Raw genomic sequence first — 19,920 nt, forward strand, 5'->3', positions numbered from 1 at the left:
TTGCATCCTAGTGGGGATCCTGGGACCCCACTACCCCTATGGCTTTGATGGAATGCTGCCCTAGCCTGATGTGCATTCCCTAACAAGGGCTCCTTGTCCCTCTTCATGCCCTAAGCAGGCCATGGGGGTGTGGAGGGGGACGTCTGTACTGTCTGGTCTGAGTCCCAGGAAAGCCACACCCACTGGGAGGAGTCTGCTGGAAGACTCAGGGCACTCAGACAGGGGCTACTCTTAGTGGGACCAGAGTGTGACAGTGCAACAGTCGGTGGTGGGTGTGGCACATGTCTTACTGTATACATATGTGCTGTGAGGCTAAGAGCACACACATCTGGGTTGCTGTATGTAGCAGTGGGTGTGGGATACGGAGCTATCTGCAACACTGGGATGGATGGATGTGCGTTTTGGCCCAGCAGCCTTGGGTGGGTGGGGCACAAATAAGCCACCAAGGCCTCTCCAGAGCCAGGGCTCCACCACCCCCACCCTCGACCCCGACCCCGGGCCCACCAGCCAGAGGTGGCGCCTGGGTTTGTCCCTGAAGCCCAAACATCTGTCCTACCACATGGAGAAGGCAAACTGTCCTGCCAACAGCTGCAGCCGATCACACAGTTCCCTGAGGCCCCTGGAGGAAGAGCCTGGCTCCAGATGTGCAAAAACACCCGCCAAGAGCTTCAGCTTTGGAATCTGTCTCGGCCTGGGTCCCAGAAGACGGGGCCACTTCCTGCCTGGGAGGAGGAGAGGGGACCAGCTCTCCCACATGCAGCCACACCCTGAGGGCCCTAGACAACCTTAAGATCTCCAGGCTGTGCCACAAGGGCACCATTGACGCAATGATGAGGCCACTCTTGGGCCAGCAGAAAGCACAAACTGCCAAGATTTGTGACCCCAGCCCCAGCCCCAGCCCCTGCATCCTAAGCAGGCCCTGGGCTCCCTGAGGCTTGTCCTTTCTAGGCTGCAGTAAAATGCAATGCTTGATTACAACTGCCCTCTGCTGGCAATCTATACCCAGGGCTGCCTGGATGGGAGCTGGCCTGTCCCACAAAAGGGCACTCAGAGCCCTGACCACCCCCCCAGAAACCGCGGGGGGGGGGGGCAGGGTGTGGGAGGACACACCTGGAGCTCAGAGGACTGAGCCTGGCACCCTAGGTACATACGGAAGGTGAGCTACTAAGTGAGAACCCAGGCAGCTAGTAGGTTGCAAATTAATGTGAGTCTCATCCCGGGTACCCACCATGTGGGCATGGTGCTTGCTGGCCCCCATAACCCCTAGTGGCCTAGAAGTCTGCCATTGTATTGCCCGGGTATGGAGCCAGGATGTCTGCCCCACTGGAGAGGTCTTAAGGCCTTCCGTGGAGAACAACAACAGAACATTGCCCTCCACATAGGAGCAGGGAGAGGAGTGTAGTGGTCACAAGCCTGTGGCCCACTAGAGATGTTAACAGGAGGAGGGCTCCAGGAGGGGAGGAGGGAAGCCAGGAGTCAGCCTTCTACCAATTTGCTTGGTCAGAGACTCAAAGGGGACAAGACAGCCCCTGGGGGAAAGCCAGTCACCCCGCAGCCCCGAGGCGCGTACACTGTTCCCCCGCAGAGCCCTAGGCGATAGATAGTATTTGGAACCTTTGGCTGACCCAGCCCTGCCTCCTGCTGCTCTGATTCCTGACCCAGCAACTCTAATTCCTAGAAGCCGCTAGACCTCAGGCGCATCTTGTCCCTCAAGGATGCTAACCTCTGACGTGGCTTCCTCCCTGACTCCCCATGTCCCCTGTCTTGATCCCTCTCCATCTGTGTCCAAACTCCAGGCAGTTTAGAGGCGGCGGCCTTAGTGACCCAGACCGGAGCCGGCGTGGGCGGGTCCCGTCGCGCGCTCCAAGGGGCTTCAGTGCGGCTGCTGGGGCTACGTGGCTGCCGAGAGTGGGGGGTCAGCGAGACTCGGCCGGGAAGGCGGGGCACGGCCAGGGGGCGGCGCGGAGGCCCCGGCAGAGGCATGCGCCCTGGTCCGCCCCCCGCCCCCGGCCGCCCGAGCGCAGCCAGCCAAGCGGCGAGAACCGAGCGCGGCCGCGGCGGAGGCGGCGCTCAGGGAGGGAGGGCGGCAGGGCCGAGCTCAGCGCAGCGCTCTGGCCATCGGCAGCCACCACCGCCAGGATGCCCGGGCCCGCGGGCCGCTCCGCCGCCAGCCTTCCCCACAGTCCCTGGCGGCGGGCGCTCAGTGCCGGGGCGCGGGAACCGCAGCCGGAGCCGGAGGCGGGAGCAGCGAGCCAGAGCCTCGGGCGCCCAAATGCCGGGTGAGCGCCACCGCCCTGGCCCAGGGGTACCGAAGGGAAAATCCGGGCGGGAGGACTGGACACGGAGGCGCTAGGAGCATTTGGTGGGACGCGGACTCCGTTGGAGTGGTCGTGGGCAGCCTTTAGGGCCAGAACGCCCCCACCACCATCAACTTGGGGACCTTCAGGGTAACTTCTCCGAGCCAGCCTCGCCCTCGGCTCTCTGCTCCCAGGCCTGGCAGTGCAGTCTTTGCGGCCCGCGGAGGGTCATGAAGTGGCTACTTAGTGGATGCCAGGCCCACCATACCCACCGCAAACTGAGGGTGCAGGTTAAGGCACAGTCCCACCCCTAAGCTGGCTTCTCAGGCCATTGTTTGGACGCTCCCTCGAGGCTAGGAACTGGAAGACCCAAAAGGGCCAGGCCAGCAGGGGTGCTTCTTTTAGGGGTGGATAAAGGACTGAACCGAATCCCGGGAGACCAAGACTGATAAATGGGGTGTCAAGGGCTGCGCCCTGGGCTGCCGTCCAGCTGGGCCTTTGAAGACCCTTTGGGACACCAGAGGCCAGCTAGGAGGCAAAGTCGCTAAGTGTAGGCTCCTTTGAGACCGGTGGGCGCAGCCCGAGCACGGGGAATCCTTTCAAGTTCTGAGTTCTCTTTGTTGCGCAATACAGCCCCGGGGCTGCGCGGCCCCATTGGCCGAGGGTCCTGACGTCACGACCCGGCCTTGTTGGCCGACCCTGCGGAGGGAGGTGGCTTCGAGGCCTGGGTGGGTCTCTAGATTGCCTTACCTGCTTTGTACCCTGCTTTGGGAAGAGTTGAGGGATTCCTGATATGGAGGTGGGACGCATCCTCCTGGAAGTGCTGGAAGTGCTAGCAAGAGCAACCAAATACCGGTGGTACCCAATGGGCTCTGGCCCCAGTGACTGCTGCTCCAGGATCTGTAGCTATCAACGGTGTGTCCCTACCGCCTCTTCACTTAAGAGATGTGATGTTGCTCCCAACACTCCAGAACATTCCTCCCTGCCCAGAATACAGCCTCCAGGATTGCTGGGCCCCAGCATGGCCTGCCCTGGTACTTTTCTCTTAGCTGTCTTCGGCTCGAAGGGGACCTTGTTGCCAGAGTTAGGATTTATCCAGGAGGGATGAGCAGCTCAGACAGGCCTTGTTTGGGCTTGAGAGACTTCGGTGCTCAAGGAGTGAACTCTTGGCTTGGGTACATAAAGACATTGGCAGTGGATTTGCGCTTGCTCTCTCCCTCCCTCTCTCTCTCTCCCTCTCTGTCTCTGTCTCTCTCTCTCCCTCCACCTAAACACCCTTTAATGGAGATGGCAGCATGCTACCCATAGCCACACAGTGGGAGGAGTGTGCCTCCCTCGCTCCCTCACCCACCGGCACCCCATCGAACTGAAACCTGGGTGAGGATCCCAGGCTTGGCTATATTCCATGTGTTTGCTGTCTGCTGACTGTGTCCACCTCCACTCTAAGCACTTTGCCTGGCAGAGCGCATCAACTCTTGTCAAGAAAGGCACTTCATGTCTGATTTCTGGATTAGAAAACTGAGGTGCAGGGTGTCAGGTAACAAGCAGGGAGCCAAGCCCACAGCATTCTTTCTCCCTCACCTTGTAACCTCCAGTCTATAGCTGAGAGAGCTGGCTACGCTCAGATGCTGAAAGGGCCACCATGCTGTCCACACTTTTTTTTCCCTGCAAGCAGCGACCTAATGCTTGGGCAGAAATCACCCTGCCTCCAGCAGACTTCCACCCAACCGGATGTTATGGGACTCTGTGTCCACAGGGAAGCCTGCCCCTGAGTTAGGGTGTGGGCAGGGCTTGGGCAGCCATGCCCTGAAATAGAAGAACCCACAGTAGACTGAGAGACCTGTGCAGACAACAGCCGGGCGTCGTGGCGCTTGCCTTTAATCCCAGCACTTGGGAGGCAGAGGCAGGTGGATCGCTGTGAGTTCGAGGCCAGCCTGGTCTACAGAGTGAGTCTAGGACAGCCAAGGCTAACACGGAGAGACCCTGTCTCAGGCGTAGTGACACACACATGCCTTTAATCCCAGCACTTAGGAGGCAGAAGCAGGTGGAGCTCTGACCTCAAGGCCAGCCTTGTCTACAAAGCAAGTCTAGGACAGCCAAGGCTACACAGAGAAACCCTGTCTCGAAAAAAATACAAAACAAAACAAAAATAATTTTTAAACCAAAAAAAATTAAATTAAATTTAAAAGGAAGGGAAGAAAGAGAATTGTAGACAACACAGGAAGGCTGAGAGCTGGGAACCTTGGTTAGGGGCTGCTGCAGTTCCCCATTGCCCAAGCTGGAGGCACTGGGGAGGTGGTGGGAGGGACGCCGGATATGTGATAGTTCTGAGTAGTGCAGCTAATAGGGCTGCGGGTAGCCTTCTCTTAGCATGGAGCCCTTCCGGTGCGGCCTGCTCCAAGATGCAGTGCTCCAAGCAGTGAGCGTAGGAGAGCTGACAGCCTGGAAGAGGACGGTGGGAGGCAGTGGCCACGCAGCCTGCTGGTTAGGGTGTGGTGTCTCTCCTGTATGTTCAAATCTCCTTCACTCCCACCTGTAGGCAACTGGCAGTTCCTCCGCAGTCAAGGTCTGGGCTGTGCGGTACCTCCAGGCCAACACTAGTCCACAGTACCCTCTGGGTGAGAGCCGTGCCCAGAACATGGTGCTGACTGCTGCCTCACAGCACCCACAGTGTGATGCCTGGGCCTAGGTTTTACAGATGTGGTGTCTGTCCACTTAGCTTCCCACAGAAGTGGCATAACTCTTGCCCAGGTGGGGGCCCTGCCACCACCCTACAGCCAGTGTGCAGCCGATACAGTCACAGTCCCTGGCTGTGCCAGGCCCTAGCAGAGGCCCACAGTGAGGGTCTGGCACACCCACGCCTAGGTGGCCAGCTCATCACTATATCACAGGTCACTTGGGGGATCAGAGAAGGCAAAGGGAGGTATGAAGTGTGGGGGTAGGGGGCTGGGATAAATGAAGGTCCAAGTACCTGGGGTGTCTGTGTGGGGACTTTGGAACATGTGGTGGTCAGGGGGCTTGCTGTGAGGCAAAACTAGGACCTACACGCAGAGTGTCCATCTGTGACACCTAAATTTCCAGCACTCCAGAGTCTAAGGGTCAGGGGTTCAAGACCAGCCTTAGGCTGTCTCGAGTGAGCAAGGCACACATGGTGGCACACGCTTGTAAACACACCACTTATAATGCAGACCCAGGAGGATTGCTGCAAGTTCAGATTCAGCCTGGTCTGCATTGCAAGTTCCAGGCTAGCTGGGGTTGCCTAGTGAGACCCTGTCCCTTAACAACCTAGACCAGGTGGGGAGAGATGGCTCAGTGCTTAGGGGCACTTCCTGCTCCTGCAGAGGACCCAGGTTCTGTTCTCAGCACCCACCTGCTGGCTCACAGCCATCTGTAACTCAAGTTCCAGGGGACCCCAACACCCTCTCTTGGCCTAGGAACAGATACGGTATACAGGCAAAACACTCATAAATAACTCCAAAGGGAGATAAGTCCTTTTGGGGCTGAGACTATAAGTGGCTTGTAAGAAAGCTCAGATTCCAGGCTGGAGAGATGGCTCTGTGGTTAAGAACACTTGCTCCTCTTCCAGAGGACCTGGGTTCGGTTCCCAGCACATCAGATGGCTGTAACTCCAGCACCAGGGGATCTGATGCCCTCTTCTGGGTTCCAAAAACACCTGCATGCATATGGTACATATATTTAACACTCACACACATAAATAAAATAAATGTTAAAGAGAATTTTAGAAAAGTAATATCATGTTCTAAGCCCAGGAATGAGCAGACAGGAGAGAATGGGCACATAACTTGGCACCCCCGTACACTGCTCCCTGGGCCTCCTGACCAGCGAGTCATGAGGGGGGTAAGCCAGAGCCGCACAGGGGGACTCCTCCCACCTCTCATCCTAGAGCTCCAGTGCTGTTGTCACCGTTCTCACGGAGTGCTCACTGCTCCCTCCGCAGCTGCTCGTGGTCCCTGGCCTCACCAGGCCCCCACATGTGAGGGCTGCTGCGTTGCACGGAGGCCTGGCTCTGAGGAGGATGCCACGGCCGCTGGTCAGCTCCAGTCTGCACCATGAGTGAGGAACGGCGTCTGGCCGGCAGTGCGGTGGGCTGGCTGGCTTGCGGAGGCCTGTCGCTGCTGGCCAACGCCTGGGGCATCCTCAGTGTGGGTGCCAAGCAGAAGAAGTGGAAGCCTCTGGAGTTCCTGCTTTGCACACTGGCGGCCACCCACATGCTCAACGTGGCGGTGCCCATCGCCACGTACGCCGTGGTGCAGCTGCGGCGGCAGCGGCCCGACTACGCGTGGAACGAGGGCCTCTGTAAAGTCTTCGTCTCCACCTTCTACACGCTCACGCTCGCCACCTGCTTCTCCGTCACCTCCATCTCCTATCACCGCATGTGGATGGTCCGATGGCCTGTCAACTACCGGTGAGCACAGGACAGCCCGGGATGTCCTCAGGGAGGGGCCGGGGCTCGATGCAAAGACATGCCTGGTCTATCTGCGTATATGAGGGCTCCTACGCGGTTGTGCAATGCCAGGAGGGCAGGCATAGTCTGGGGCTGCTGGGGCCATGCATGTAGATGTGCCTGTGACCAAACATTAGTGTCCCCAGTACGGAAATGCCCGATGAGAGGTGCGTGAACGGCTCTTGAGCAAGGAACAAGGCCCTGCCGTGCTGGCTGGGCGGAGACTACAGTGTCAGTGGGGAGGGATGGTTAGGGCCCTGTGCGGTCCCTCACGGGCCTGTGAATGACTCCAGGACTCTCTATCCTGCCCTGCCCCACGCCAGGCTGAGCAATGCCAAGAAGCAGGCGGTGCACACAGTCATGGGCATCTGGATGGTGTCCTTCATCCTGTCCGCCCTTCCCGCCGTCGGCTGGCACGACACCAGTGAGCGTTTCTACACCCATGGCTGCCGCTTCATCGTGGCCGAGATCGGCCTGGGCTTCGGCGTCTGCTTCTTGCTCCTAGTGGGAGGCAGCGTGGCCATGGGCATGGTCTGCACGGCCATTGCTCTCTTCCAGACGCTGGCCACGCAGGTCAGCCACCGGGCTGACCGCCGTGCCTTCACTGTGCCCACCATCGTGGTGGAGGATGCCCAGGGCAAGCGCCGCTCCTCCATTGATGGCTCAGAGCCCGCCAGAACCTCGCTGCAGATCACGGGCCTGGTGGCCACCATCGTGGTCATCTATGACTGCCTCATGGGCTTTCCTGTGCTGGTGGGTGAGCCTGTCAGGGATGTGGCTTCTGGGACAGCCTGGGGGCCGGGCATCGGATAGCCGAAACCTCTAAACCTGGCTTTCGAGCTATGAGTCATCACTCCTCTATTTTCCAGATTTGGAAGGCAGAGTTCAGAGAGGTGCATGACTTGCCCAAAGCCAGGATAGATGTGATGAGACTTGAACCTTTGTCACCTAGGAGCTTTTTGTCACACTGCAGAGGCACTTCCCTTGTGTCACCTAAGGTCCCTTTGCGATGAGCAATGCCACTGCCTTCCCCTGCCCAGGTTCCAGGATGTGGCAAGGAGGTAAGGAACACTAGATTGGCATAGGACAGACGCCTAGCCTGTGAGGGTCAGATTGAAGGTCCATTGGAAGATGGCCTTGCTAACCATGGTCCAAGCGGGGCTTGCCTGGCCTCTTCTCAGTAAACAGCGCCTGCCAGAGAAGGTCTGGAGAGAGAAGAGGCCAGGCCAGAGCCAGCCTGCTCACACAGGCAGGAGGCTTGCATCCCTGAGGTCACTGCAGGACACAGTCCCAGAGAGGTGTGGGAACAGGGGCAGCTTCAGAGTCGAGGGCCTGTTGGCCGACACCCTTGGCTCACCCTGCCACCCTGCCCTCCGCAGGCCTTGCACCCTCCCTAGAGTAACTCTTCCACAGCTGGGCCTGAAACCCCTAGTGCTTGTGCCAACGGAAAGAGCAAAGAAGCTGCCCTGAGAAGCAGGAAGTAAAGACAGAGTAGGGCCTTAGAGGGAGTGCCGGGCCCACCCCAGCATTTTCTCAGAGCTGGGAAGTGGGTGCCACTGATGGAGCCCACTGCTTGTTGTAAACTTTTTTTTTTTTTTCTTCTTCTGGTTTGGGTTTTTCGAGACAGGGTTTCTCTGTGTAGCCTTAGCTGTCCTGGACTCACTTTGTAGACCAGGCTGGCCTTGAACTCACAGTGATCCGCTGGGCTCCGCCTCCCTGGAATTAAAGGCTTGTGCCACGACCACCCCTGCTTAATACCAGGAATTCTTACCTCAGGGTGACAGAGGTGGCTCAGTGGTTAAGAACACTGGCTGTTCTTGCAAAGCACCTGGGTTTGGTTCCCAGCATCCACCTGGTGGCTCACAAGCATCTGCAGGCAGGCACATAGTACACATACATGCAGGCAAAACACAAATGCTTTAAAAAAAAATAAAACTAGCTGGGCGTGGCACACGCCATTAATCCCAGCACTCGGGAGGCAGAGGCAGGCAGATTGCTGGGAGTTTGAGGACAGCCAAGGCTACACAGTCTCAGGGGAGGCGGGGGAAGCTATAAAAAAATTTTAAACCAGGCGTGGTGGTGCATGCATGTAATCCCAGGACTCGGGAGAGGCAGAAGCAGGCTGATCTCTGTTAGTTCGAGACCAGCCTAGTCTACAAACCAAGTCTAAGACAGCCAAGGCTACACAGAGAAAGCCTGTCTCAAAAAATCAAAAAAGAAAACAAGAATTCTTGCCTTCTGTAGTATGGGTGCTAGCCCATTTCACAGATGAGGAAACCGAGCCCCCAAGACTCACCAGCCTCCAAAGATCACGTAGATTGCAGAACAGACACCGCATGCCCATTTTTACTCTGTTGTTGAGGCGTCATTAAACACTTCCCAGGCAGATGAGGAGACCCTGGGAAGGGCCCTCAATGCCACCTGGTTGGACCCTTTGACTATTGGGGTCTGAGGTTATGAGTAGGGGCAAAGCTGAGGAGGTGGCCCAGAAGATATGGCAGTGGCAGAAAACTGCAGGCTCAGGGTCTGTTTCTCCCAGTCTGTCCTTTGGAAGCAGGTGGTAGTAACGCCTGTCATGTCACCCATGGGTACCCAGGAGGCTGCGGCCCAAATGTACTGGGGTGTGACACACAGAGCTGAGTTGTGTTCAGGGTAGACAGACGCCCCTGCCTTCATTCACTCAATCCCTGGCCTTTTCCTCGCCTGGAGCTTTCTGTGCCACCTAGCCCTTCTTTTCCTCAGTGGGTCATGGGCTCACAGGTGGGGCGGATGTTGCGGGGAGGGGGGGGGGGGGCGGGGTCCTGTGAGTCAGGCCCAGCCCTGTGCCCACAGGTGGTGAGCTTCAGCAGCCTGCGGGCTGATTCTTCAGCACCCTGGATGGTGCTCTGTGTCCTGTGGTGCTCCGTGACCCAGGCCTTGCTGCTGCCTGTGTTCCTCTGGACCTGTGATCGCTACCGGGCCGACCTCAAGGCAGTGTGGGAGAAGTGTGTGGCCCTTATGGCTAACGACAACGAGGATTCTGACAATGGTAAGGGCGGGGACACCCCCTGGGTGAGATGGGGGTAGGAGGAGTCAGCTTGTTTGGTATTCCTCCACCACGTGGCACCCACCTGTTGACCACCAGGTAACCCCTGTGGCAACACAAGTATGGTAAGACGTGCCGTGTGCCAAGAGCTGTCCGCCTGTGGTTGGAGTCCCATGGAGTCCCCACCCGAAATCTCGGACCAGCTTAATATGTCAGCCTCCAAAGTGTGGGATTTGAACCCAGAACCCTTGCCAGGTTCTGAAAACTAGTCCCTTCCTTGTGAGGATCCTGGAGCCTTCTGCTTTCCACCGCCACCGTCTTATGTTTTTGCCCTGTCCTGCAGAGGCCAGCCTAGATGGCGGCATCTCCCCCGACCTTGTATTGGAGAGCTCCCTTGACTGCAGCTATGGAGGTGACTACATGGCTCTGGACAGAATGGCCAAACATGAGCTCTCAGCCATGGAAGGAGGCTTACCCCAGCTCTATCCCCTGTGGCCACTGCAGGAGGATCGAATGCAGTATCTGCAGGTAGGTTGAGGCAGAGCACAGGAGCCTTGTAAGTCTGTTCTCTCTCTCTCTCTCTCTCTCTCTCTCTCTCTCTCTCTCTCTCTCCCTCTCTCTCTCTCTCTCCCTCTCCTACACACACATACACACACGCGCGCGCGCGCGCGCGCGAACACACACACACACACACAAACCTATATGGGTGGGCCCATGTTACCCCTACTCTGAAAGAGGGGTCCATTGGTGTCTGTACTGTGAACCTTCCCACGAGCCTTGTCTCCGACCGACCCCAAGCTTCAACCAACACCGAGGTTCAGAGAGGTTGTCACTTGCCCCAAATCTCACAGCTTCAAGCCATGGGGGGCCCTGATCCCTGACCCACACACTGCTCTGCAGGGCGCGGGGAGGCATCGGTGCGGGTTTCCAGGAGGGCAGCCTTGTCTCAGCCCGGCCGGATGCTCGCAGGTCCCGCCCACCCGGCGGTTCTCCAACGACGACGCCGACATGTGGGCGGCCGCCCCCCTGCCCACCTTCCTCCCGCGCTGGAGCTCTGGCGAAGACTTGGCAGCCCTGGCGCACCTAATGCTGCCAGCGGGGCCGGACCGGCGGCGGGGGAGCCTGCTGGCCTTCGCCGAGGATGCACCCCCTTTCCGCCCATGCCGTCGCTCTGCGGAGAGCTTGCTGTCTCTACAGCCCTCGTCTGTAGAGGGCGGCCGGCGTCGTATCCAGGACTCGCCTCCCGGCAGCCCGCGTCGCCGCCCGGGGCCGGGCACCCGCTCTGCCTCGGTCTCATTGCTACCCGACACATTCGCGCTGACCGCCTTCGAGCGCGAGCCGCAGGCTCTGCGTCGTCTGCCTGCCCCCGCACGGCCCTTCCCTGCTGCCTCGGACGGCTCGGAGCCGGCTGAGGTCCCGACAACCCCTGGCAGTCGTGCGCAAAGCACCCAGGGACGCCGGGCGGCGCGCGCGCAGGCGGGGGCCCTGCAGACCGGCCTGAGTGTGTCGTGGGGCGAGCCCGGCGGGCTGCAGGCGGCGGGCTGCGGCAGCACTAGCAGCTTTCTGAGCTCGCCCTCTGAGTCCTCGGGCTACGTCACGCTGCACTCAGACTCGCTGGGCTCTGCGTCCTAGGGCCCCCCAGGTCCTCCCCAGAGTCGCCATGCAGAAGGAAGAGGCACAGCACCAAAGATGCCATCACATGAGTTAGGCGCACAGGCAAGTGCCACCCACCCTAGGAGTGAGTGGATGGTGGATTGTGTGCCCCTCCTATAGTTCCTTTTGATATTTCCTGGAGGGACGATGGCCACCCTGGATGGATGCACAGGACAGAAACTTAATGCTGGGCGCGGCATCACCCAGGAGGAGGTCGACTTTGCCTGTGTAGGGGGAGTGGCCTCTGCACGTTTGGTAGGCCTCTGAGGCTAGACTGGGTTGCCGGGAACCCTGAGACCCGACTACCATGAAAAAGGACAAATTCCTTTCTTGGAGAAGCTTAAACCAGAACCCACTGGACTGCATTCAACTTTCCTCACCCTGCAACTGGCTTGCTTCAAGGGTGTGGCAGTGTAGAGCGTTTTGTAAGCACAGGGCGGTTTCAGAGCCCAAACAAGTTCTACTGAGCAGGCTTTCCTGTGACCTGCCTCAGTTTCCCCATCTCCGATGAGTGGATGACCATGATACACCTCTCAGGGCTGTTTGAAGAACATTCCTGGTCTATGTGCCGTCGTCGTACTTGAATGGACCAGGTGGTGAGACGTAGTCTAAAGGCCCTTTGTTAGGGTCAGCCTTCAGCAAGTGGCTCCCAGATGGGAGGCCTCCCAGTCTCAATGACCTTTGCCCTCCTGGAGTCTCACCCCACTCTAGCTAAAGCACAGCACCCATGGGTGTAACAGCCACCTCGACTCCACCGTATTGCCTGTCCCCCACTGTGTCGGCACCTCCGTGATCCTGTTATGAAGGCTGTGGGTACTGAGGACTAAAGCGAATAGAAGTGCACCTCCATGCCTTGATGCCCAGCTCCACTGTTCCCACCTCCACTGCAAGGAAGGGCTTTGCTCTCTCTGTCCTGGGTAGACCCCTTTCTGGGTCTGGGCTGTGCCATGGACATAGATATGGCCAAGGAGAGACCCAGGGCTGGGAGCTGAGGGCGAAGGGGTAGTGCTGTCACCATACAGCAGACCCTCTGTGTTGGGACCTGGAGCTGGTCTCAAGGCCAGTTCAGAGCCAGCCCATGTCCTGTTCTCCACGGCCAGGCCCATCCCCTCTCTGTCTCCAGACAGAGTTCCAACCCCAGCTGGCGATGGGGGGTGCATGATGGCTCTACCCTAGGCTTCAGGGGTCTCTGTAGTCCCTCCCTGGCTGTGGGGTAAATGAAAGATAAACCACCATGGAAAAGAAACCGGGGGACTGTAGTCCGTCTTTGGACTTGGGAGAAGCTGCCTCTGGCCATTTGCTGCTGTGCCTTTAGGGACTGACATGTCACATAGGGGCAGAGGCCACCAGCTAGCCACTGTCTCCCTCACTGGCCTCAAATGGTCAATTTGTCACCTTGGGTTTTCACTCTGTATTTTGTATTCAATAGCAATACTTGTAACGGGGACGTGGGTCCCCTAAATCACTCCTACTTTTTACAGAACCTTAAGGGCAGACCCCACGCAGAGGACGCTAGGCATCTAGGCCTCTTTCCCACACCCTGTTCAGTCTCCCTGTGTGCTGACACCTCTAAGGACCTTGACCCTGGGATTGCTGGTAAGACACCAATCTATACACCACCGCCCAGCCCACAGTCAGGGATTCGTTTGTAGCTTTTTTGAACGAAAAAAAAAACAGCATTTCTCTTCTGTACAGAACTCAATAAAAATTTCCTCATGGTTTGCACACAGCCTTCTGGGGCTGGCTTCGTGGGAACCTGTTTCCGCAGGACCAAACACCTGCTCCCCAAATCTATCTCCATCTAGTGCCTGAAGCCTAGGCCAGCACGTTCCCTTAGACTTGCCACTTCTCCAAGCAGGTGCTGCAGTCCCGCCTGGCCAGTGAGCCAGTCCTGGGCCCACAACAGCAATGGGTGGGCCCCAAAGCCCATACATAGATCCTCTGTCACAGGTGGCATCCTGGCACCTGTTGTTGGAGCCAGGATTTGATCAGCACTAGTACAAGGACTGGGCACTAGCCTGGCGGTACTTCAGGTCGTCCTCTCCCCTCAACCCCCACTCCCAGCCTCCCACACACCCTCCCTATGGAATTCATACTGCTGGTTCTGGTTCTCGCTGTGAGACCGCCACCTGGCGGTAGCAGAGAAGAAAAACCTTGGCTTTTCTCCCACTTGGCTGACCAAAGGCCGCTTTGAGAAGGCCACAGCTGGTACCTCCACACTAGTCCTTGCTCCAGAGAGCCTGCTGTGTGGGGTGGGTTAGGGTGGGATAGCCAAATTGCAGAGAATACTGAGTAGACGACCATATTTACTCTCAGGGAAAGAGTCCCCACCCCCACCCCAAACTTGAAATTACCCCTTAGGTAGTTATATGTGGTGCACTCAGGTCTCAGTCTCCGTACTTACGCCCAGTCTTTATTTATAATTGTACGTTGGTAATAGAAGGTGCTGGGATTTCAAACTGGTCCCCAGGCTAGTCCAGAACAGGGGCCCTGGAGCGGAAAAACTGATTTCTCTCCCCACCACAGTCGCAGCGCATGGTAAATGGCGCTTAGTTCCAGTCTAGGGCTCAGAAGGCACTACGTCGTCCTGGGGACCAGTCTTTGCAGGACACAAAAAGCGCAGCTCTCAGCAGTGCCACGCAGAGCGGGCAGGACCTGGGCGGTGCGTGCGCGGCACTTAATACACCTTGGGGGCGGGGCCAGGGCTCCTTGCCAGGGACCGCAGCCATAGGTATCTCCGCAAAGGCAAGGAGAACGCGCCCGCAGGGTGGGCCGGGCGCAGAGGGGGTGATGGGTTGCGATGGTGGTGGGAGGGTTCTTGGGTGAGGGTAGGATGGGAGCCCCCCGCTGAAGGGGCGGGGCCCGGCGCGCTTTGTGCGGGTGGGAACTGAGAGCCCGAGGCTGATTGAATGGGCCAGGGCGGGGCAGCGATTCTCCTCGCTGCGAGGGGTCCGCTCTGCGCCGCTGGCGACTGCGTTTCCCACCGCGACGCAGCGTTGGAGAGGGGGCAGGGGGCTGACTGCCAGTCTCGGGTTCCTGGGAAAGGGACACAGCCCACCCGTCCCCTCCCAGCTTCACCAGAAGCGTGGAGCCCTGGTTTGTCTGGAGTGGGTGAGCTCACCTAGGCGTGCAGACTCCATCCACAAGTGGATTTCCCCGTAGCCCCACCAGGCCACTGACTGATAAGAGTCCCTGCAGTCACCATGGATGCACCAAAAATAGTTTCTGCGTCCCCAGACTAAACGACGGGGTGAAGGGGGTGGGGGCGGGCACGGGGAAGGGCTTGAGTCTAAATCCTTGCCTTGGCCTCACCAGGGCCTCCACACGCGAAACCCGGGTCTCGGACTCTCGGCTTGGCAGTTTGACGCCGGTTGTGGTGCCAGAACGACAGCAGAGGACTCAAGGAGACTTCCAGGGAGGGGGAGCGGGGACAGCGGGGACTGAGAGCCACAAGCCGGGGGAGCAGGAGCCCAGGCAGCCGGGAGGCAGGGGCTGGCGCTGTCCGTGGTGCTGCCCGCCCTGCCTTCGCCCACCAGGGGGCAGCGCAGGCCGCCGGCGTTCTCTCTGCGCCGAAGCCTCTGGCTCACTCCGGGTAAGCCGGCTCGGCAGCCAGAGGGGTAGTCCGCCCCACTGGGTACTGGCCAGGGTCCTGGAGGAAGGAAGGGAGGAGAGGAGAGAGTAGAAGGAGTGTGGAGAAAAAAAGGGGAAAAAGCATAAACATAGCAAGAGAGAAGATGATCTCCTCAGTGGGGAAGACCTATGCTCACAGGCCTTAGCTGCTCGTCCTCATATCCACCGCAGCTAGGTGGCAGACCGCCCTCCCTCACTCTGTACTGCAGACTGGTCTCCAACTCTTCTCCTCCCTCAGCTTCCCAATGATTGGGTTTACTGGCAAACGACACTATTCCCAGCCCCAAGCCCCCAAGGCTAGCTCTCACACGTCCCTCCCAGTGTTACGCTGTAGATCTATCTTCAAGGCCTTACATCGCTACCTTGCAATGAATTCTGGAGGCTTTTCATGTACTTGACACTCAATTCCAGGATGTCAGCCTTCTCCAGCTTCCGTTTCCGTATCTGTCAAGCCACAGGAAGATGCTCTTACCAGGCCGCTGGGGAAGGGGCGGGCCAACGGTCCTCCTCCTCTCCTGCCTTACCTGGTGTGAATAGTGTCTTTCCAGGAGAGATTTGAGCTGCTCCAGTGACATGTTGATGCGTGCGCGGCGCTTCTTCTCCATCAGAGGCTTGGAAATCTGGAGGCCAGCCAGTCGTTTTTAGAGGGAAGGCCCTAGCTTTCCAGAGGGCCTCCGCTCCCTCTGACCCAGGGGGTTCCCACCCCAGGGGTTTCCACCCCACACCTTTCAGGACACCAGACCTTTCGGAAGCTGCTGGCTGGGCCACTGGGGCTGCCTTTCGCTGTGAGCTCAGTGCTCATGGCGTGAAGTCGGGCACGGGCAGTGGGCTGCGCTGCCTTTATAGGGTACCTCGTTTACATGTCAATGAGGCTCTAGGAACTGGGAAAACTCAGAGGGGGAGGGGACAGAAAGGGGATACAAGGAGAGATGTTTTCCTGGCCCTCTATGGGGCCCCTTCCAACAGCCCAGACTGTCTCTGGCTTTCCTGCTTCCCCAGGACTCCTCTCCACTTTAAAAAAGAAAAAGAAAAAAAACTTTTCCTTGACTCACTACTCCAGTCTGTATGCTCTTCCCAAGCCCTGGCCCCCTAGGCATCCTTGGGCCAGCTGCTGTAGGTTCTGAACCTCACCACTGTCTCTACTTGTCAAGTCCTGGCTGCTTATCACCCAAAATCCTTCTAGTGGTCCACCCACCGCTATAGCAGTGAGCTTTGTGAGCTTTGTGTGCCACCCTAGATGATGGTGTCCTGAGGCCTGATAAAGATGCTGAGGCGAGGAGTGCTAGCCAGCGATGCTGTTCTGCTCCCTTCACGCTCTGGCCTCGCTGAGACGCTGAATTAGTCCTCCTAATGTCAGGACAATGTAGCAATTTTCTGCCTGTGGTTGCTCAAAGCCAGTTGCAAGCAGGGCCCGTGGGGGCCTTGCAGCAACATGTGTCCCATTAAAGCGTGCAGCCCGCCCTCAGGGCCACAACAGGCCTCCGCCTTCCGAAGACCCAGAGACTGGAGCATTGGCTGGTAGGACCCAATATAGAGACTTCTAACTGGGAGACAGACCACCCCACCCCCAGGCCTGGGTTTCTGTGCTTGTCACTCTGATGAAGGACCAGTCTCTTAAAACAACTGAGCCAGGTGTATTGGCACATGACTTTAATCACAGAACTCGGGAGTTAGAGGCAGGCAGATCTCTGAGTTCAAGGCTAGTCTGGTTTTAGAAGGAAGGACGGCCAAGGCTACACACACACACAGAGGCACGAGTACACACACACACACACACACACACACACAGAGAGAGAGAGAGAGAGAGGAGAGAGAGAGAGAGAGAGAGAGAGAGAGAGCGAGGGAGAGAGAGGAGAGAGAAGGGAGAGAGAGAGAGAGAGAGAGAGAGAGAGAGAGAGAGAGAGAGCGCACAACTGGAGTCGTAGCCCCTGTAGCTCTGAGGCAAGTGCAGACTACACTGTAGATTTCTGTACACTTTTCCATTTCTCACGTTATGGGGACACAGGAAGTGCAGCAAAGGAGGCTCTGGGACCACCTGCTACATACAGGAAGGCTGGGCTCTATCTACATCAGGGCTGCAATCTGCACCACCACCACCAAGAACCCATTAGACCAAGGAAATTTGACGGGGACTGACGACAAGGCTGGTCTCCAGGATAATTCTTCGGATCAAACATAGCTAACTCTTTTTTCTTGCACTCTGATGGTCTTAGTTTGGGGTCAGACTGTTGAACTGTCATTCTCATGCCATAGGAAGTGGTCCAAGTCATACAGCACTCTCTGTGGCCAAGTAATGGGGGGCGTGGGGGTGGCGGGTGGAGGCCTCAAGAGGATATTGCTGGGTCAAGATGCCCCTCAGACCGGGCATCTTTCTGACCCCCACCAGTCTGTCTCCCTCAGAGCACTGACGGGCCTCGTCCTTGCGCTCCCAAGCGCCGAGCAGCGTGGAGAATCGAGTCCCGCCCTCCCCCTTTCAGGTCCAGGCAAAGGTAACCACAACTCCAAGACTCTGGAAGGTTCTCCGGCCCCCTTCTCCCCCGCCTTAGGGAGGGTGGGCCAGGTCCTGGTGCGTTTGGACCCTGGGCTGGTGATGGGACTGAAGTTTAGAGGCAAAGCGCTGGCACGCGCCGGCCAGCTTTAAAGCTCCTGGGATAGCTGGGCCCGGGCGGCCTGCGTGCGAGTTAGCTAAGGCTTTAGGGGTGGTGGCGGCGCGGTACAAAGGCGCCGCGGGGCCGGCAGGCGGGAGGCTCCGCACAAAGGGAGCAGCGGAGTGTTAAGGGCATTGTGCTGGTCTCAAAAAGCGGCGCCTGCGTCCGCCTTCTCCGGGCTAAACTCCCGGCGCCCCGCGGTGCACGGGCTTCCAGCTGCCGCACATCTGTAGGGAGGCCGGGCGCGCGCCTCACCTCGGCGGTCCCCTCCACCCTTCAACGCTCTCAAACCGAGCCAGCAGTGGGCAATTTGTCTTGTAATTACAATACTTCCCCCAGAAACTGCTGTCCGCGCCTTTCAGTCCTATGCATTAGCAAACCAATGGTTTTGTGCACAACTTTCCCAGCGCACGGCGGGGCGCCGGGCACTGAGCCCGCCCCCTCTCCAGAATTAGGGTCACTATAAACTAACTCCCTTTCTCTCGCCCCCGCCCGCACCCCAGTACCCTGCGCTGTCTGGGCCATAACCCTCACAAGTCTATGCCCAGGGATCCGGCCTGCACTGGGTGTGACCGCTCACGTGAGTGGCTAAGTGTTTCTTAGGTAGTGAAAAATTGACCACAGAATGAACTAACTCTCAATGTTGTCCTTTGGCTGAGGGAAGTGAGGCCCAGCCATTGGGCCGGGACCGGATTCTCAGCGGTTGCGCTCTGCTAGGATCCATTTAACAGGCCTGCGGCTCGGCTGCAGCAAGCCGCCCACTGCCACTCTCCCGTGGGACAGCTCTTGGGCAGGGGTCTCTCTACTTGTGCAGACTTCTCTGCTGTTCCTTCCTCCATCGCTACAAAACACCTCTCAATGACTGCTCCTGCTGCTGAGTGTCGTGCACGGACCCACCTCATCCCCGTCCCCCCCCCCGCCCCCCGGAGCTCTGGAACTGCCCTCTTCTTTACACTACAGTGGCTTCCATTATGGCATCTTCCTCTAGGGCACCCCACTAAGTTGCATCCAGCAAGGCCTTTGGAAAAGATGGCAGTTAAAGAGATGCAAGCTGAGGACGTCTTACCTGCACTTGCAGGCTGACCCACCCAGGAGACAGAGCTTTGTCAGAGGTGAGGAGAAACAGCTGCTCACCCGTGTCCTCTCTGAGCAAAGGACTCTCTCTTTGAGTGCTCAGAAGGTCACGGACCAACTTAGAAACCCTGCTTATGCAAACGGGGATATAGGTCACCAGCTCCCTCTCTGTCTTTAGCACTCAGGGTCCCGAGGCACCTGGTAAGGAGCAGAGACCCAGGAAAAGCAAGGGGAAACCCAGGCCCCCTTTGCTTATTCAAGGAAAAAAAGGTTCTTTTAGAATCCCTGGGGGCTCTGGGCCCACCCTCACCCCACTGAGGAATTTGAGAGTGAAAAGGGACCCGGTGCCTTTGTGTCTTTCCCACTCGAGTCTGGCAAAAAGCACACAAAGGTCGGGAAACAAAGTGGAGAAGGGGTTTGAAGCTCCCAAACAAACATCCCATCTCCCATCCCAGGAGGCAGCGCTGGGTCCTGGGTGAGAGCCCCTTTCTTCCTGCACTGCCAGCTTTAAACCCAGGCTAAGCCTGGCACAGACTGCTACGGGTGCTGGTGCTGCTTGGAAGAAGATGCCTGTCGCCCTCTGCAGATGTGTCTCAAAGTGGGACGAAGTGATGGCCGTGTGTAATTAACGACCAGGGACACAGCAAAGGCCTTGGAATGACTCAGCCGATTGTCTCCAGATGGGGTTGGAGAGGCTGCAATTGTTTAACCCTTTTCAGCTGTGTTGAGACTTGGAATAGCCCAGTAGCCAAGGGCCCTTCAGGGGACAAAGGCTGGGACTTTAGTGAGTGCATCAATAGTGACCACGCTGGCCCAGCTCAGAAGAGTGGATTCAGAGAGCCCCTCTTTGTCCTGGCCTTTTGTGTCTCCCCTGAGCTGGCTCTAATCTTTAAATATTTACCCGGGCCTTTTTGTGCACGTGTGACTTTTGCACCCTGGGCTGGTGTGCTCATAAACCACGAGCCATTTACCAGACTGGAAAGAGGTGCTTTCATCCCTGAGCCTGAGGAGAGAAAACTTTTGCGGGGGTGGGGGGGGGCGGGCAAGACAGGGCTCTCTCCAGCAGAGACCCTCAGCTGAGTTGGGCAGACTCCTCCCGGACACCTTCACTGCTGGTTAGGCCTGAGG

General features: G+C 57.9%; 2 protein-coding genes across 2 annotated transcripts; one reads left to right on the top strand and one right to left on the bottom strand.

Moving 5' to 3' along the window:
* The first annotated feature begins 2,138 nt into the window (after nt 1-2,138).
* On the top strand, nt 2,139-11,737 carry Gpr153 (G protein-coupled receptor 153). The gene is made up of 6 exons (XM_051171704.1): nt 2,139-2,279; nt 6,256-6,723; nt 7,086-7,515; nt 9,595-9,790; nt 10,131-10,315; nt 10,688-11,737. Exons 2-6 carry the CDS (start codon nt 6,368-6,370, stop codon nt 11,417-11,419), a joined length of 1,899 nt encoding a protein of 632 aa, XP_051027661.1. The 5' UTR covers nt 2,139-2,279; nt 6,256-6,367; the 3' UTR covers nt 11,420-11,737.
* A 2,095-nt stretch (nt 11,738-13,832) lies between these two features.
* Hes3 (hes family bHLH transcription factor 3) lies at nt 13,833-16,067 on the bottom strand. Its single transcript, XM_051171515.1, has 3 exons — nt 15,595-16,067; nt 15,433-15,514; nt 13,833-15,089 (listed from the first exon to the last, which is right to left on the bottom strand). Exons 1-3 carry the CDS (start codon nt 15,673-15,675, stop codon nt 14,749-14,751), a joined length of 504 nt encoding a protein of 167 aa, XP_051027472.1. The 5' UTR covers nt 15,676-16,067; the 3' UTR covers nt 13,833-14,748.
* Nucleotides 16,068-19,920: the final 3,853 nt, after the last annotated feature.

Source organism: Acomys russatus, chromosome 29, assembly GCF_903995435.1.
Source record: "Acomys russatus chromosome 29, mAcoRus1.1, whole genome shotgun sequence".
Lineage (NCBI taxonomy): Eukaryota > Metazoa > Chordata > Mammalia > Rodentia > Muridae > Acomys > Acomys russatus.